This window comes from Symphalangus syndactylus, chromosome 19, assembly GCF_028878055.3.
Source record: "Symphalangus syndactylus isolate Jambi chromosome 19, NHGRI_mSymSyn1-v2.1_pri, whole genome shotgun sequence".
NCBI lineage: Eukaryota > Metazoa > Chordata > Mammalia > Primates > Hylobatidae > Symphalangus > Symphalangus syndactylus.
The window spans coordinates 56,197,882-56,217,723 of NC_072434.2; the positions used below are offsets into that span (position 1 = coordinate 56,197,882).

At 44.8% G+C, this 19,842-nt stretch overlaps 1 protein-coding gene across 1 annotated transcript in view; it reads left to right on the plus strand.

The window, feature by feature from the left end:
• The window catches only part of PLPP3 (phospholipid phosphatase 3), an 85,502-nt gene that overhangs the window by 53,866 nt on the left and 11,794 nt on the right, over nt 1-19,842 (plus strand). The window contains exons 3-5 of the mRNA XM_055233894.2: nt 1,615-1,892; nt 2,289-2,346; nt 14,004-14,180. Coding sequence (XP_055089869.1) covers nt 1,615-1,892; nt 2,289-2,346; nt 14,004-14,180 — 513 coding nt within the window. The remainder of the gene's footprint in view (nt 1-1,614; nt 1,893-2,288; nt 2,347-14,003; nt 14,181-19,842) is intronic.

Below are 19,842 nucleotides of genomic sequence, written 5' to 3' on the forward strand. Positions count from 1 at the left end.
GTCCCATACTAGTTTTGCTCTCTCAGGAAATGGCTATGCCAAGATGCTGGCTAGAGTGGCCTTTGCCTATGTTCCTCTAATACAGAATTGTACTCAATATGTTCTGGGAGAACAAAATGTAGCTCTTATATATAAAGCATTTATGAACACAGAGTCACTGTGTCGATGTTGGCAGTGATAGTAGTTGTTCTCACTGCTGCACCTGTTTGTCCCTGGGCCCAGCTGGTGTTTCCTTCCTACATGGTCTTCCTCCCCCAGACTTTGGAGCCTTGAGGACCTTGATCAGACCTCATGCCTTGATGCTTTCCTCCACTGTAAAAGAATATTGGGAGCCTTTGCAAAGGAGTGTCCGGATATGCCAGACTATTGCTTCCCTTGTGGTTGTGCACATGCTCTCTTCCCTCTGAAAGGGCAAGTGTAACTCATCATCCTGCCCTGGGAGGAAGTGTGAAGGGACTTTTGTGGTGAGTGATGAGTTGACCATCACTGTCTCTGGGCTGTGGTTACAAGCAGGAAGTGGCCATGGCTGGGCCGTGGAGTTAAGACAAAGGCAGCAGGGTGTGTGGTTGTGCACATCATAGGCATTTACCTTACAGAACATCAGCTGTCCCCTATCCTTAATGTAAATGATGTCACTATATCTATCTTGAGCATCAGGATTTCATGACATAAAGAATATAAAAGCAATGTCTGGTATATAATAGGTAATCAGTAATTGGTAGATTGTTTTCAGTAGTGATAAATCTCCTCTAAGCATCATATCGTAGATACAGGATGAAAATCAAGAAGGATTTGAGAAGGATCTTCAGGCTCAGAGAAGACAGCACAGGCTGACTGGAGGAAATTCACAAACACTGAAGGGCATCGTACTACAAGTTTCTTAGGTGTTAGACTAGTATTCTATTCATCACACTCTGCTTCTAAAAAGTAAAAGCATCACTTTCTATGATCCAGGTCATTTCCCATTCATGTTATCCTATTTGAACCAACAACTGCAAAGGTGAGCAGCCTCCTTTTATGGAGTGGGAGGCCGAAGCTTGGAGGATGTAGATTATTGCTGAAGGATACCAGATTGGTGGCAGAGTCTGAATTCCCCAGGACTTAACCGTGGTGTGTCCACCTCTTCACACAGAAACTCTCACCATGACCAATGTCAGCACAAGGCTGAGGTCCTTACTAGAGTCAGGTCATTGTTGGTGATCCTTTACTCCAAATCTCAGAATCTCGAGATTTGCTCAGACCCTGTGACATCATAGCTACCCTTTACTTTGTCCTTGATTCTTCATTTAGCATTTCTTTTCTATAGTTAAGTTCTTGTCTCTCCCTTAAAAATACATATACACACACACACACACACACACACATACATATATACATATAAATATATTTGGTTGTATATTTTTGTTGTTACAAAGGGGCTTAAAACACCCAACTATATTAGCGCTTTGATCTTTTCTTCTGTGCATATTTGTGTCTGTATATTTCATAAATAGAAAATTAGGACACTCCTTTGCAAATGCTGAATATTCTGCTGTGTTGTTGAATATCCTTTACGGCATCAATGTTGATGATGAATCTTGATACTGCCTAATTCCCCTATTGGATTCCTTTTAGATCATCACGGGAGAATTCTACCGGATCTATTACCTGAAGAAGTCGCGGTCGACGATTCAGAACCCCTACGTGGCAGCACTCTATAAGCAAGTGGGCTGCTTCCTCTTTGGCTGTGCCATCAGCCAGTCTTTCACAGACATTGCCAAAGTGTCCATAGGGCGCCTGCGTCCTCACTTCTTGAGTGTCTGCAACCCTGATTTCAGCCAGATCAACTGCTCTGAAGGCTACATTCAGAACTACAGATGCAGAGGTGATGACAGCAAAGTCCAGGAAGCCAGGTGAGACACCACCTCCCCATGGCCAGAGCCTGGACCCCTTTGATACAGTGCAGTTCAGTGAGCACTTACTAGCTGGGCCCTGGTTTAGATGGGTGAATAAGGCATAGTTCCTATTCTTGAGGAAGTCGCAGTCAGATGTTCGAGACAGATATGTAAATCAATACTTCCGATATAGCATTGGTAAGTACATTCATTCATTCATTCTTTTGTTTATTCATGAATTCATGGGTGCCTGCTATGTTCCAGGCATGGGTCCAGAGCACTACCAAGAATGCAAAAATGAACAGGGCATAGTGCCTGCTCTCAAGGTTACAGTCTAGGGAGGGAAGACAGACAGACAAGTGTGTATCAGGGATGTGAATATGGCCCTTTCATGGCCCTCTCTTGCTCTTGCAGGAAGTCCTTCTTCTCTGGCCATGCCTCCTTCTCCATGTACACTATGCTGTATTTGGTGGTAAGTACCCACCCTTTGATTTGAGCAGTGCTCAGTTCTAGCTTTGATCCCTTCTGATATGATAGCACTCAAAATAGTTTAGGGGCACGACATCACTGTGAAATCCATGAAAAAGAGGTTAGCTAGAAAAGTTAGGTTTAATTCTGAGCGCTGCCACTGCCTTAGCAGAAGTTATTCTACTTTCTAGTTTTTTCCCCGCGTTTTTCAAATAAAAATAGTATTTGCCATAGCTGCTTGATAAGCATTGTGGACACATTTTGGAATTTTAAAGTGGTAAAGACACTTGTATTAGGTTGGTGCAAGAGTAATTGAGGTTTTTGCCATTACAAAAACCCCTGGACTACATTACTTAAATGGCAAAAACCAATTACTCTTGCACCAGCCTAAATATAACATTTTAGGGTACAAGCCCTGTTTTCTGAAAATCTATGGCGGGAAAAGATTGCTAAGTAAGGCTCAGAGAATTAAAGTGAACTGCCAAAATGTACATAAACAGCAGGACTGTTGCTCAAGCCCAAGCCTTCTGATAAATTTTTTTGCAACGTTCACCATGTCAGTCCTCCGTATTCTATGGATGGAAGGGCTTTAAGGATTATCATTACCTAAGTATTTAGAATAATTTTGAGTTTTGCAAAATACTTCTGCTCCATGAGGACACATGACTTCATAACAACGCTGTGAAGTATAAAATCCATGCCCCATTTCTCAAATCCACAGACCAAGGCCCAGAGAGGATAAGCAACATGTTTGAGTTCCTTCAACCAGTAGTGGAACCATGATTTGATTCCCATGTTGCTCTTCTCATGGCCGTGTCTGCTCTGATTTCCTGGAGATGGTTGGGCAATGCAGGTGAAGTGTCCTGCTTGCCTCCAGCTGCTGGACAGACAGAGGGCTGGTCTGTTTTTCTTTGTCAGTTATATGTCGGTTTCCCTGCCTTTCCTTTCCCCTTGAATGAGGACCGTGTGTGCCAAGGCACTTCCTGCTTTCAGCCGCTTTGATAGAATTCAGAGCGAGAAGGTGCTGAGAGGTCAGATGTAGCTCAGAGGAGCACAAGCTGTTTGAAAAAAGAACATTTTGATTTCAACTTATTGAAAAAGCATAATTAGGAATTGGGAAAAACAGCAGAAAGTTTGTTTTATTTATTTATTTTTCCCCCCAATCCTTTCTAAGTTTAGAGGCCTCTAAACTAAGCCAACATTGGCTTCCCATTACCGAGGATGCAGAGCTGAAAGATGAGCCCCAACCTATGACAACATTAAACATGGATTTTATGTGTTCATGAATAGCAGCACTTCCCTCCATTCTTCATCTTTTTGTTTTTGTTTTGCTCTTAGAAAGGAAAATTTAGCAAAGATATTTAGGTTCCTGCTCCCTGTGTGTATTTTACCCAGGGCTGGAAACAATTTTAAAAATGTAATTTCGGTGTTTTATAAAAGTGCTTAGAGGAACTGGGTATGTGTTCATTTTTTTCATATCCCTTCATTTTATTCCAAAAGAAAAATACTGGATTGTTTTGAAGCCAGCACTGTGCACTGTAGCCTTCACAGCTGCGCAGCAGGTGAAGATGCTGACACACTTTGGATGCCTTCTGTGTGCCAGGCACCATATCTACTTACTCTGTGACATTTGCTTCTCAGTGACCTGATGAGGTGCATTTTGATTATCCTATCCAATTTGAATCTAAGAAGTTCAGTAACAAAAGTTCTACCATCAGTAAGAGGCAGAAAAGGTATTTGCAGGCCAGACTCTAGCATTGTTGTATGTTCTTTTCATTGTACTGTGCTACAAAACTCAAAACAAACAAAAACCAGACCTCTTCAGGTTGAACTCAAGGAATATTACCTCTTAACCCTAACTTAAATTTTGCCTGAAGGAGACCTGTCTCCTTTTGCTTTGATGGTTGAGATGTCCCCTTCCTCCCGTCCCCAACTCCATTTACCTCCTTACCAGCTAGAGATCTCTGTGGGGATGATGGGTGAGAGGTATATTTTGATTGAAGGTTTATTTGCATCCCTCAGAGGGAGGAAAAAGTTGTAGTGCTTCCATATTGCTGGAAGGAAGGAAGAGAAAGAGGGAAGGAGGAGAAAAGGGAGAGAGGAAAGGAAGAGAGAGGGAGGGAGGAGAGCCTCCTTTGGCTGGGCATGGTGGCTTATACCTGTAATCTCAGCACTTTAAGAGGCCCAGATAAGAGGATCCCTTGAGGCCAGCAGTTCAAGACAAGTCTGGACAGCATAGGGAGACCCTGTCTCTTTAAAAAAATAAAAGAAGAAGGACAGCCTCCTTAATCCATCCTCTCCTCAGCATATTATTATATCCCCCACCTCCCACCCCACTGTGCACATATACTCTTCAGAACTCTTGTACAAACACACATTCAACACTCACAACTCACATATACAACGTATATATACACAGCTCTATTTTTAGCTCTAAGGTTATCTTGCCCTAAAACAATCTGTGAAGATAAGGGTCAAAAAGTGAGGACAGCACTCTTTGCCAGGACATGTGTTTATGTGATATTACAGAGAAATCCCAGCTCTTGTAACATCTGATCTGCAAAACTTTCTTTGTTCTTCTTCTTCTTCTCCTTTTTTTTTTTTTTTTGGGGGGGGACAAAGTCTCATTCTGTCACCCAGGATGGAGCACAGTGGCACCGTCTTGGCTCACTGCAACCTCTACCTCCTGGACTCAGGTGATCCTTCCACCTCAGCCACCTGAGTAGCTGGGACCACAGGCACATGCCACCACACCCAGCTAACTTTTGTATTTTTTTGCAGAGACGAGGCTTTGCCATGTTGGCCAGGCTGGTTTTGAACTCCCGGGCTCAAGCAATCCAACCACCTTGGCCTCCCAAAGTGCTGGGACTACAGATGTGAGCCTCCGTGCTAGGCCGATTTGCAAAACTTTCTTTTTTTTTTTTTTTTTTTTTTTTTGAGATGGAGTCTCGCTCTGTTGCCCAGGCTGGAGTGCAGTGGTGTAATCTCGGCTCACTACAACCTCCGCCTCCCAGATTCAAGCAATTCTCCTGCCTTAGACTCCCAAGTAGCTGGTATTACAGGCACGTGGCACCACACCTAGCAAATTTTTGTATTTTTAATAAAGACAGGGTTTCACCATGTTGGCCAGGCTGGTCTTGAACTCCTGACCTCAGGTGATCCACCCACCTCAGCCTCCCAAATTGTTGGGATTACAGGCGTGAGTCACTAGTCTCGGCTGATTTGCAAAACTTTCTAAAGAAAATTGGAAGGACACCATTTCGGCCCACCAGAGGAGGTGGGAAACTCTGCAGTCAGTCCGAGAAGCCCTTAGACCCTCCCCCAGGGCTTTTATGTTGGGCTTCAGGAAGTTCTGGAGTTGGGCAAATAGACTGGCCTCCCCGGTGCACCCAGTGCTGTTTTTTTGTTCATGCAGCCTGTGATTCACAGCTTCCCTGGGGTGTTGGGGAGAATCACATTTGGGTCAACCAGGTTCAGCATTGACAGTTTTGTCTTTAGAATCAAGCATATGTGGAATCAAATCTGGCTGTATCCATGACCAGCTCTGAAGCCATGAGTGGGTTACATAGCTTTAGAGCCTCAGCATACTCATCTGTAAAGTGGAAGTGATCATGTCTATTTTGCAGAGTTGTTGCCACTTTTCCTCTCTGGACCCCACTTTCCCCAACTGTCAGATGAAAGAGTGGGATGAGATGGCCTGTCTATTTATCTCTCGATCACTATGGCTCTATTTGAAAAAAGTTTGAACTGCCCCAAGTGCTAAAAAGGAAGATGGGGAGCCATCAAGACAAACTTATGCCTACATTACCATCGAGTTCAGAGAACGGCAGACTGGAAGCACCAGCCAGCTCCACTCCAGGCCTTTCAGCAGCAGCCACTTCTAGAGCCTCCATAACTTTAAGGGCACTTCATGTTAGGTCAATGAATAAATTTTGCCAAATGATGAGCTTGGAAAAACCATGTCCCAAACACCAAATTATCCTGCACACAGAAGCTTAAGGGTGAGGTTAAGGCTTGTTAGAGATTAATACAAGTTCTAATTAAAAAAAAAAAACAAAACACAAACCCACAGCATATATAAGCATACTTTATGCTTTATACCTCTGAGCTCTGGCCTGAACCCCAGAGGACCACGTCTGGATTGACCCTGCACCTCCATGGTCAGAGACTGAGGATGACATGCTATCTGGATAAAATGTCAACACCAGGGCAGACACCAATTCATGCAGCACACCTGGTGTCTGCTCTGTTGTGCTGAGCCCTGCCCTTAAGGAACTCACCTGTGCATCCAACATTCAGCATTTGGTATATGCTTAGTGAGGGACTATGATGCACCAAGCACCAGGCTAGCAGTGGGAATGGGGAGATGGTTACAGCCCTTGCATAATTTAGTCTAGAGAAACAGTACACAATGATAATAGTCTGATATATTGTCCCTCAGGGGCAAGGGGATATGTGGGTTATATTATAGACTCTCAGAATTATGACCTCTAGGCTAACCTGGAGCAGAGAGTGGCAGTAGAGGTAGTTCGTCACATGAAGATAGAGGAGACTGGAAGAACTACATGTGTGAAGGTGAAAAGGAGGAGGTGATTTGGAGAACTGCAGGTATTCAGTTCAGTACAGCTTGGATGGCTACTAGGAACCAGGGAATGGAGGGCACGCTTGAGAGTGGAAAATACCTTTGGGATCAGTCCCAGCTCCTCATTTTGCAGGTGCATTAAGCAGCCACTTTGTGTCAAGGCCTTTCCTTAGCTGCTGTTCTCCCCACACCCCACCCCAAAATCTACACCTTGCCCCCTCACCTTTTTTAGAAGCCTTTCCTGACTACCCTGTTTAAAATGACAACCACCTCCTCTGATACTGTTCTCCCTATGCACCTTTGCAGCCTTACGTCTCACCATCTGACATACTACATACTTACTTGCTTGTTTGTTTCTTCTAACTAAATTACAAATTCTGGCTGGGTGCAGTGGTTCATGCCTGGAATCACAGCACTTTGGGAGGCCAAGGCAAGAGAATTGCTTGAGCCCAGGAGTTCAGGATCAGCCTGGGCAACATAGTGAGACCCTGTCTATATATATATAAAATGATTTAAAAAGATTGTAAATTCCCCGGGGGAGAGATTTTTTGGTCTCTTCGTTCACTACTATATCCCACTTCCCAAAACAATGCCTGTTACCTAGTAAGTGTGCAATAAATATTTGATGAATGAATGAATGAATGAATGAATTTCAGGTCTTCTGACTCTCTCGGGCCATCTGTCTTTCCATTCCAATCAGAACATTTTTTGTCTCCTCATCACGGACTTGATAGATTGCTAAGGGCCTGTGTAATGTAGGGAAAGTCTTTGCTGCCTCTTTGCTGAGCTCTCTCCCTATTGACCCTTTACAGTGCTGTCCCATGAGAACTGTTTGTGTGTCAGAGGGTTTGTTGGGTGCCAAGGAAACGGAAGTGGCTGTGCTCTGACAGCCCTTTCTCTGGGCTGTGCTTGTTAGTCATTGAGGTTTTGTTCAGCATGTATGGCGCCCTGGAGCCTGGGGTCTGGTATGCCCACGAGGTGTACCCACAGATCCTGGGAGTGGCTGTAGAAACTCCTTCGGGGAGCAAGATTGTTGTTTCCAAGGGGAATAAATCACTGTACCAGATGTTTTTCCTCTTTTTTCTCCCTTTATCATTCACTCACCCCACCACACATCCATCTGTTTCTGAGTACCTATTCTGTGACAGACCCTGTGTGAGTGCCTGAGGACACCAAAAGAGCTCATAATTTTGTGTGGAAAACCAGAGAAGTAAATAGTGGTCAATGGATGCATTCTCTGCTTAGGGGTGGACTGAGGGGATGGAAGTGGCCCTCACCTCTGCTATGAGGTATAATGAGTCAGCTCTTAGACTCCCTTCAGCTTCAGATCAGGTCAGAGATTATTCCACTGTAACTCTTACAAAAGCTGTATACTTGTGTTTCAAATGTGGAGGTTGATGGAAGTGTGTGCAGGTGAATTAGAGGAGTCAGAAGTTCCAAATGTCCCCTGGAGGTTGTCCTTTGGTGTAGTGCCCTCCAACTGCCTCTTTTCTCCAAAGACAGAGGTCCAGTATAAAAAGACTAAGACTTTATGTGAAGCAGTAATTCCCTAAGGAAGCCAGGTGGTTCTGTGCTTAGAGCACAGACTCAGAAAGAGACAAATATACTCAATGTACATCATGTCTCTTGGTTACCTTGAGCAAGTACTGTGTGGCCTCTTTTAGCCTTGATTTCTTCATCTGTAGAATGGGCACAGTGGTATCCACCTAACAGGATTATTGTGACAATTGCAGGTAATGTAATTTAAAGCACCTGGCCCAGGGGCTACACCAGTGCTCAGCAAAATGGTAGTTTTCTTTCTTCCCTCTGATAGGGACAGAAGATAAGATTGGATTTTCTTCTAAAGGAAAAGTCAGTCGAAAATTCTTTTGTCCTGAAAGTAAAGAACATTCCAGAGAGATTCTACAATATGTTTGCAAGCTACCCACCAGGCACATGAACCAGAGCCCAGTGAAAGCCATAGAGGAAATTAGAGAAGGGAGAAAGTTTCTCACTGGGTGTCAGTGGTCTGGACTGGCTTCCAGGAAGAGGGTAGGCAGGGACCTAAGGAAGGACAAAAGCCTCCTTTTCACTCTTAGCAGAGCTGTCCCAAGAGCAATGGAAATGAAGTGAGAGGACAGTACAGACCTGTTCCACCAGTATGCAAATCATGTAATGAAACACAAATGACTTAGCAAGAACGAATGTGACTCACTCACTCATCTGACTCTGCTGGTTCAGACCAGAGGAACAGCCTCAAGTTCAGTCGGACCTTTCTAAGGAGGTTTTGTTGGAATTCCACAAGACCCCAGTTCTGAAGGTAGGACAAGGAAGGAGAAGAGAACTCCACTGACAGAGTGAGTTCTACATGCCAGGGCCTTACATACATCATTTTGGGATATGGGAAACAGACATACACCTTTCTTTTTCTCATATCCACAATCAGCATTTTTTTTTTAGCAATGGAAAGCGAAATCTTAATACAAGAAAAGGCCTTTAAGATTATATACAAGCTGTATGTAGCAGAGAAAAGGTTCCGATCTAGTTGCTGTGGCTGCAAATCTCTTTCTGCAGTGTCATTGTGGTGCTTGGGAAGTAGTTTCAGAGGGCTGATTCTCTAGCCCAGAGGCCTTCATGCAGATGGGGAAGTGAATGCAGATAAGCCAGAATGTCAGCAGTAGACTAGAAGAGGTCAAGATGATTAGGCTTTCAGGTTTTGTCCAGCTCTACTTACCCTTTCAGGGCACCTAGGACTTTACTAAAGCCCCTATGGGTATTCTGATCTGGGAAAGTGTGTTTTGGTCCAGAATAGGGGGATGACATCATCTATCAGCAGGGTTTGACTTCCTTTCTTGAATAACTTGTACCTGTCTCCTGTGGAGTGGAAATAAATGGAGCCTCCAGAGTTACTTGTCCCCAGGCTCCAGAATGTACTCACTGATCCTAGTGAGGCCCAAACCTGTGGCCTGCAGTGGCTCGTGTGAACTGGGTTCTACACTGGCAAAATCCAATCCATTTAGCAGCAGTGAAATTGGAGTGGGATGGAGAAGGTTGTTGTATACTTTCATCAATCTCAAAGCCTGTTGCTACCAGCTTATTTCTCATATCAGATGTAGCCACTGGATGGAAAGTCATTGTGCAATCTCATTCTCGACTCTTCTTTAATTTTCACCAGAACTTACTTGTTTTGGTGAAATTGCCAGGGTCATTGAGTAAATGTCATTCACCAGGGCAGAAAGGTAACCTGGATTTCTGAAAAGTATCCTGAGTGCCTGTCCTGTGCCGGACAGGCTCCTTTTCATGTCATCTCCTTTGATCCTGGCAACCCAGAGAAGGAGATACTACTGTTCTACCTATTTTACAGATAAGGAGACTGAGGCTTATAGAAGTAAACTGACCACCCACTTAGTAAGTGACAGAGCCAGGACTGGAATCAGGGCTATTGTACCCCAAAATACACTTTACTATTGCACTGCTTTCCCCAAAATCCCCTGCTGCAGACACCAGGATCAGTGCTGACCTTGAGGCCTTCCTCCATAAATGTGTTAGTTACTGATGGATATCAGGGAACAAGCTCTCATCTGCTTACTATGATGTCTGACTGACTGCTTCCCAAAGGCGTTCTTTTCCCTTGACTCCCTACTCCTTTCTCATTCATAAGCACTCCCTTCCTTTCTGGAGCTATTCTGATGACTGGTCTCTTCCTCTCTTCTCAAATTCTTCTGGTGTATTTATTTTTTTCTTGTATTAAGCTCCAACCTTAAGTATCTGAATCAGGGGAAGGGGAGATGTGGGCTTTGTCCGGTTGGGAAACAGGCCCTTCCTCTGCCCCACCCTTGGTTTCCAAGGCCTGTGATCTAAGCCTGCATGCAGGGGCAGGGGCAATGGTTGAAGGACTCGTAACAATCATTTTCCGAGGACCTACAGATTTTTCAGCAAGGGAAGTTAGAAAATCTTGCCGCTCCAAATTAAGAAATGTGATTAAAGAATAAAATCACCTATTTATTGAGTAGTATTTCATGCCATCCTCTTGATCTACATTATCAACCAACCTGGACCACAGCCTCTAAGAGAGTGGTTGCTACACTTATTTTATATGTGAGAAAATGGAGGCTCAGGGAGGTTTTCCTGATTAAAATCTGTGCTCTGTCTGTTATGCACCCCACCCTTGTCCACTGCCAAGAATGGCTGAGGGAAGGCCAAACATAGTGAGTACACTGCAAGTGGCTGATTCCTTGTTCCTTGAATATGCCATTGTCCTGAAGACTTGTGTTGAGTTGGAGCTAGACTAACACCATCTTCATCCCCATTTCCAAAAGGAAGCATCTTTTCATCCACTGGTAGGTCATTAAGGGAGTAGTCTTTGGCCTATAGCTCCAATTCACTGACTTTGGTATTGCCCATAGTGACCCAGTCTTGCCTAGAGCTCTTGAAAAGCACTAAGAGTGTGGTACTCAGTGCTTTGCATGAAATCATTTAATTTTTCACCATTGCTTACAGTATGATTTTCCAACTGTGACTCAAATAGGTAGATGTTCTCTGGAAACAGTGATTAAAGCTCAAATAAGTATTCTTTCCTGCAGGACTTCTTGGAGCCTTTAGTAATCTTATAAGCATGATAATTGACAAAAATAAGGATTTAGTATAGAACATTCACCTATCTTTTTTGAAGAAACCCTTAACATTCAGTGGAATATGGTTTGGGAAAGACCGGCCTCCAAAATAAGGTCTGGGTTGCTTAGTCTGACACTGAAAGCCCTTCGTGAACTAGGCCCTCCTTGTCCCTGCAGACCTATTTCTCACCACTGCTCACCCTCCTTCCCCAACACCCTCTTCTCCAGCTATACTGAACTATTTGAAGTTTTGGGGAACTTCTATGGCAGGCCTCTGAGCCACCCCTCTGCCTGGAATATATATCCCCCACTCCTGCCCCCTTAAACCCAGCAAATACTCATTCACCTTTAGGATTCAGGCCAAGTATCCCTTCCAAATAGTAATTGACCCCAGCCTCTAACTTCTTTCATAGATCCTATAAAACACATTAGTACGCTTATTTATTTTCTTGTATCCCTCAACTGTCTGCTCTATATGTCAGAATTTATAAATCCTCATTTTTCTTTGTCTTTAGCACTTTTCATAGTGCCTAGCTTCTTTTTTTAAAATTTAATTTAACGTATTTATTTATTTATTTTACCTAGTACCACAGATTTGGTCTTTTAGATTATCTTTAGAATAATTTTTTCTCCAGATCTTTTTAGGATGTCCATGGCAATCTAATAGTATTTACATATCAACTTCACTTCTGAATTTAGAAGTTGAGTGTTCTAAGTAAAATTCTCACTCTCTGTCTCTTCGAATTGTCCTTTACCTCCTTTATTCCATAAAGGCTCTATGCTATCTTCTTTTACATTTTTAACTGGTTATTATTTATATATATGAGAAAACCATTGTTTTTATCCCTTGTTTAGCAGGCAACAGCCTCAGTGCGATCTTTTTTGTCAGTATTCTTATTTTTTCCTCTGAAGTTTTTCCAATAATACATTTATATAATTTCAAAATGATTATAAAGTAGTCTGCTGTCTTCCATGTCTGCTTATTTGAAATAGCATTCCACGTAGTTGAGGATTCAGTCCTAGACACTTATGGCTAAGAATGATTCTGGGATCTTCCACTCTTCTGTCTCATCAAGACTGGCCACTGGCTTGCTCTTTTCTTGCCACCGAAGGAAGGTGTCCATCTGTCCCAGGAAGGACAAACTCATGTCTTCCGCACTACCGCAGGTCTATCTTTAGGCCGTCAGCCTCCTCCCCTCCACTCTCTTCCCTTCTCTTGCCTCTCCAAATGCTTTGATTTGTAGTCGGAAGTTCCTCTTGTCCACTTGCCTCTTCCCCCTCCTTTCCCAAGTTCCCACAGGAACCTGGGAATAGGTTGTGCCCAGAGGTTAGAACGGAAACTGCAGCAAGATAACTCTGAGGGGACAATGCCCAGTTGACGTCATTTCAACTACTTTGCTTCAGCTAGAGGTGGTTTTCTTTTTAATCTTCCATTTTTCTTCAGGTTACTCTTCTACTCCACCCTGTCTAGTGTCTGTCAACTTCTTTTTGAAAATTCCCTGGCATTGTCTCGTTGGTTTATTGTTTCCTTATATTCTCATTCAATATCCATAGTTCCAAGTGGTGACTTAGAAATGTGTCCTTGATAGAGTTGCTTTCTTCTGAAGCAGAAGCATCTCATTGGGGATATAATAACTTCCTCTTATCATTGCATATTTAGTTTCCATGCTGACACCAGGTAGTGTAGGGATTATATAGTCATAATCCCCAGGGAAATACACAAATGTGTTAAGTAAGTTGTCATCAATTGTAAAAAAAGAAACCTTTACAAGCCCTGGTTACTGCTCTTTAATTATTAGTTTCAGTCAAGAGGAAGATAAAAGGAAACTATCATTTATTACGTTCCTACTATGCGGCAGTGTGCTAAGGCCATTTACATATATTACATTGCTCAGCTTTCCCTGGTTTATCTCCCTAAACTCTATTTTTCCTATTTTTTAGTGTGAGAACCAAGACTCAGCATTTGTTTATTTATTTACTTACTTATTTATTTATTTTTTTGAGGCAGAGTTTCACTCTGTTGCCCAGACCGAAGTGCAGTGGTGCGATCTCGGCTCACTGCAGCCTCCTCCTCCTGGGTTCAAGTGATTTTCCTGCCTCAGCCTCCTGAGTAGCTGGGACTATAGGCACACGCAACCACACCTGGATAATTTTTGTATTTTCATTACAGATGAGGTTTCACTATGTTGGCCAGACTAGTCTCAAACTCCTGACCTCAGGTGATCTGCCCACCTCAGCCCCACAAAGTGCTGGGATTACAGGCGTGAGCCACCACGCCTAGCCAGGCTCAGCATTTAAATAACTGGCTTGAGGTCATGTTCAAATTGCTCTATCTACAACATGCCACCCAAGGTCCAGATGGTCCCTGTTCGTAGAAATGTAGTGTGTGTCACCTTATAGTTATAGTTATGTGAGTATGTGAGTAGGTTATAGTGCATGTGAGTAGGGAGTCACCTAATGTCTGTTCCTTTTGTCTCCTTTCTCCAGCTATACCTGCAGGCCCGCTTCACTTGGCGAGGAGCCCGCCTGCTCCGGCCCCTCCTGCAGTTCACCTTGATCATGATGGCCTTCTACACGGGACTGTCCCGCGTATCAGACCACAAGCACCATCCCAGTGATGTGCTGGCAGGATTTGCTCAAGGAGCCTTGGTGGCCTGCTGCATAGTAAGTAGCATCTTGTCCTCAGTATGCAAGTGGAGCCCTGGACTGTTGCTTATTAAATGTTTCCAGCTCAGTGACTAAAGCTAGAGAGCCCTTGTTCCTGTTCTCTGCTTGGTGTCTGAAGAGTCACCTGGCCTTAGGCCTTAGGACTCCTTCAATAAAATGAGAATAATTCCTGCTTCTTCCCAGCCTGTGAGTTTTGATCTGATAGGGTCTGTAAATCTTCTCTGTAAATACAGAGGGTTTGGGCTTGTAGAATTTTGCAATTGGAAGGGAGCTGAGATATTGTCCAACTTGCTCATGTTACAGATGAGGAAATTTAGGGAAGAAACTTACCCAAGGTCATGTGTCAGCAGGTCATGCTTAGTGTCATGCTAAGTCTGTTGACCTAGTAGCAAGATCTAAGTCTCCTGACTCGAGTGCTCACATGCTTTTTGGTGGACACAGTACGCAATGGGACTTCTTGGCTTCTTGGAAAATGCCTCCTTTTCCCTCTGTGACCTTGGGAGTGACTCAGACAGACCCTAAACTCAGAGTTCATTGGAGAAGAGGAGGTTATCTGAAGGCTGAGCCCTCTCTCAGCCTGAGGGCCTTGCACATTGAGTCACAGACTTCCTAGGGATAACTGGGGATGGACCACATACTGATTTGCCCCAAATGAACGGGTTACCTTTTCACATACTTCATCTCTGACTCCCGGTGAAGGTGGGAGAAGGCATTGCACTTCTCTGAGCCTCCATCTGTAGGCGCTGCTTTTCCTGCCTGCTAAGAGCTTTGAGGGGCTTATTCAGCAAACATGACTGAGCACTTACTTTGAAATTGTGACTTCCTGGGCCCTACTGAGGGGAGCTCACCCCAGCCCAGCAGGAATCCCAGAATACAATAACGGCTGGATATTGAAGCACCACACATGTAGGTTGTATTGTTGTTAGTATTATCCTTGCTCATTCACAGTAAGAATTATGAACAATAGAGAGATCTAAACCAGCTTCTTATCCTTTCCTGGTTTCTGAGCCTGGTTGCAGGCTCATGTCTCCCTATGCAGCCTCTCCCCAGCTCCTCTGTAATAGCACTTAACACTCTGGATTGAAATTGTCGATGGGTGTCTTCCTTTAGGCTGTACGTTCTTGGGGGCAGGGACCATGTGTAACATATATGTTACTCTTCCTGTCTTATCAAGGCCTCTTGGGGATTCTAGCTCAGAATAAGCAAATGTTGTGTGCCTAACAAGCAAAAAGCCACAATCAATGAGTTGATCTAACCTTTCTTGAGGCCGGGCGCGGTGGCTCACGCTGGTAATCCCAGCACTTTGGGAGGCCGAGGCGGGCGGATCACGAGGTCAGGAGATCGAGACCACGGTAAAACCCCGTCTCTACTAAAAATACAAACAATTAGCCGGGCGTGGTGGCGGGCGCCTGTAGTCCCAGCTACTCGGAGAAGCTGAGGCAGGAGAATGGCGTGAACCCGGGAGGCGGAGCTTGCAGTGAGCCGAGATTGCGCCACTGCACTCCAGCCTGGGCAACAGAGCGAGACTCCGTCTCAAAAAAAAAAACCTTTCTTGAGAACACTGTAGGGAGTATTTCTTGAAGGTATAGGAATAAATAAGGCTCAGCCCTCCCAAGGAAATTCCATTCTTGCTCCTCTCACAGCCAGGCCAAGCACAGGAGCTCAGTGCCATGGGGGCTGTCATAATTCCATGTATAGGGGGTTTCAGCAGGCAGGGAAGCACCTGACTCCATGTGCAGGGGTCAAGAAGAGGCAGAAGGAGTTGCAGCAATCAGAGTGGGCGCCACAAAGAAAGCAGTGTGTGAACTGCTTGCAGCCTTTGATATGGGAATCCCAGCCTACTGGACTGGCTGTTTTAATGGCTTTCTCCCTTGCTTTATTTTTCTTTTTTCTAAGTAAAGACCAGAAGGGAGAGAAACTGGGGGAGCAAACCGTTAATGAGAGCAGCTGTCACTGACCCGCTTGTTCTCTGGTGCCTGGCCTTTTAATGTGAGGTGACAGTGGGGGATGGGTGTTTGCACTGAAGGGTAACCCTTTGCTGACTGTGCCCTTCTGAGCTTTGCTCTCAGCAGGAGGACAGCCCGCAGGGGTCTGCTGTTGTGGTTCCTTCTTGGCGCCACTGCCCTAATTGGAGTCCCCTGCACCCCCAATTAAAAAAATTAAAAGGTTGAGGGATCCTTACTAGCCTTCCTCTCTTTTATATCCTAAAACATGGGCTATAAGCAATTAGACAGAGTGTTCGGGAGGACTATGGCTTATTTCCAAGAAGTGAAATGAGGGTTCTGACTTGTGTCCTGTTTGGCTCTCGCTGACTGTAGCACAGTATAGGAATTTGATCCTAGCGTTTACAAAGCACCTACTCTCTGCTGGTAGTATCATTCTGATACTTTACCCATTGTCTTCCTTTTTTTTTTGAGAGTCTCGCTCTGTCACCCAGGCTGGAGTGTAATGGCACGATCTCGGCTCACTGCAACCTCTGCCTCCTAGGTTCTTCCGCCTCAGCCTCCCAAGTAGCTGGGATTACAGGCACCCACCATCATGCCTGGCTAATTTTTGTATTTTTGTAGAGATGGGGTTTCACCGTGTTGGCCAGGCTGGTCTTGAACTCCTGACCTCAGGTGATCTGCCCGCCTCAGCCTCCCAAAGTGCTGGGTTTACAGGTGTGTGCCACTGTGCCCAGCTGCCCACTGTCTTCTTTTAGCCACATTAAGCCATTCTACTACAGCCATTTTACAGAAGTAACTAGGCTCAGAGAGGTAACTTAAGTCATCCAGGGTTAGAGAGCTAATAGACAGCTGCACCACGATTCTCATGGACTCAAAGCTATGCCCTCTGCACTCTGCAAGGAGAGGGGGTCCCTGAAGCTGAAGGCCCTGCAGTTAACCCGAAACAGAAGCTCCATAATTAGCTGCTTAAAGAGTATCGTTTAATTGTGTCACAGAGTCCTTCTTAACCCTTTGGGTGGATCCAATTATTGCTTTGAGTTTGAAAGCCTGATTTACAATGTAAAGATGGTTTGGAAAGGGGTGATAAATCTCTTTCCCTGCCTTTCACTCACTCACCTGTGAACATGCAAGAACAGGAACTCAATCTTACTTATCATTTTTCTCCAAATGCCTGACACCCAGCCTTGTGCTCAGTGGGACCTCATGGTCCAGAATGGCTTGGAATCGCAGCACTGAGAGATTCATTTCATTGAAGCCATCTGAGAGGCCAGGACAGGGAAGTGCCTGGAAGCTGTGGCTACTCAGAATAAAAGTGTGGAAATGTTCAGCTGGGAGGAAAGAAGGTAGTGTCTTTTCCAGTCATAAGCTCCCAGGATTCTGTTGTCCTGGGTTTGATTATGAGGGAGACAGAAGCAAAGCTCAGGACCCTGGATTGAGCAGAGATGGGTAGATCTGTGAGGAGGTGTGGGGAACCGGAGACCATGTGATGAAGACACCAGGTGCCCGGGAGAGGGAACTGTGAGGAGAATGACGGGCATCTGCCTCATGGGTCTTGCAGCTTTATCAGGGTTATGCAATGTAGCTGTCACGTGCCAGGCAGGAGTCTGTGGCCTCTGCTCTGATTGTGCCACATGACAGAACTTTTACCCACGAATCAGGGCCACTGTCCCAGGGAATCCCAGGAAGGACCAAGTTCTCTTCTTACTCACGACTATGGCTGTATTGAATGGTTTTTGAAACACAGAGACATCACCTGAGGTTAAGAGGATCGATAAAAAAGCAGCACGTATGGCACAAAGGCCACCACTTGAGGTGCCAAGAAACACAGAATCCATTTTCCAGTCTGCCAGATAACCTCCTGAGCCAAGCCTCTACGGACTCCCTGTTAATTGAGATGTAATCTTCACTGACATTTGCTGAGAGCCCAAGCACTCAGAGAGAAGGTAGCAAAGCTGGAGTTGACCCCAGACAGCCTGACACAGAGCTGGCACTCCAAGACCCAGGCTTTGGCAGCCCTCCTCTCATCTCTCCACCCCTTCACCTCCTGGCATGTCAAACATTTCAATATTTTCCAACACCTGAGTTTCTATATTAGATAGCTGTCCCCTTTGATGGAACACAGTTCCAGTTCCACCTCATCTCTGATGAAAACTTCTGTATTAGTTGCCTCTTGCTGCTGTAACCAATTACCACAAATTTAGTGGCTTAAAAGAATGCAAGTTTATTTTCGTACGGTTCTGGAAGTTAGGAGTTGGAAAAGGGTCTCACTGAGCTAAAATCAAGGTGGAACACATTCCATCTAGAGGATCTAAGGGGAGATCTGTTTTCTTGCTTTTTCTAGCTTTCTGGAGCTACTTGAGTTCGTTGGCTCATGGCCCCATTCTCCACTTTCAAAGCTAGCGCATAGAATCTTCACTTCTCCCTCTCTCTCTCACACACACATACACTTTCTCTGGCCTTTGCATCCATTGTCAAACCTTCTTCTGTTACTTTTGTCCTTTTGCCTCCCTCTTTTACAGATGCTGAGACCACCTTGATAACCCAGGATGATCTCTCCTTCTCAAGATCTTAACTTAATCTCATTTTATCATGTAGCATCATTCATTGCTTCTGGGACTTAGGATGTGGGCGTCTTTGGGGGACATTGTTCAGCTTTCCACAACTTCCCCAGTCCTAGAGACAGTATTGTCTCACTTCCTTCCAGTCCCCCGTGGCCTTTTGCACTTTCTTCCAGCCATGGCTTTAGGCCTCATCTACTCACGGCCTGCTCATATGTCTGTCTCTTCAGCTAGATTGTGGGTGCCTTAATAGCAGAATCCATGGCTTAACCTTCTGATTATTTATTCTCCGTGCATAGTACAGTAGCTGACACAATAGGTGCTTCATCAGCGTTGGGTAAATGGTGAATGATGAATTAGCTTGTGGCTTCAGGCCAGACACTTCCCTTCTGGGCCTAGTTTCCTCACCTGTGAATTGAAGCTGGAGGCCTTATAGCTCCATGACCTTTGTGCACAGACATTCTATGGCACAACTGACTTTGTAGTAACTGACTGAGGTACAGTGCATTAACCCTAGAATGCTGGTTCCATAACTGCAGAGCCTTGGGCAACAGGCATGACAGCCGAGAACTTTTACCTGGGTCTGTTGAGGGTAGATCCTGTCACAGCAGGCAGCCTTGTCTAGACAAAAATCACATGTCAAATGGAAGTCTGGTTTCCTCCTCCATTGCTTACTAATTGAATGCTTTCCAGAAAGGGAAGACAATGGAAGCCAGCACAGACAGAAAACCTATACAGTGACATGAACTCAACACAAAGACACAAGCACTTAGGGTCAGATAGGCCTACCTGCACACCTTCAGAGATCTGGACAGAGATACACAGGACAAAGGAGAGAGCCACAGCCCAGATAGACCATGAGGTGCATGGGCAGACCCAATCATACTCAGAACCGCAGACACACATAAACAGACAGATGAATAAAAAAAAAACAACACAGGCTCATATTGACTCTCCCAGCCCCCTCCTGCCTACACACTCACTAAGTCACCCCTACCAAAGATGTGAACTTTACAGTTGGACTCACCCAGGGACTAGGACGAAGGAACAGACATCAGTTCATTTCCTGTCTGGTGACAACTTGCATATCTGGTCACCTCCTCCCTGACCCTCCAACAGATGGCAAATTAGGGGCCCCTGGGAGGGGTCAGGGGA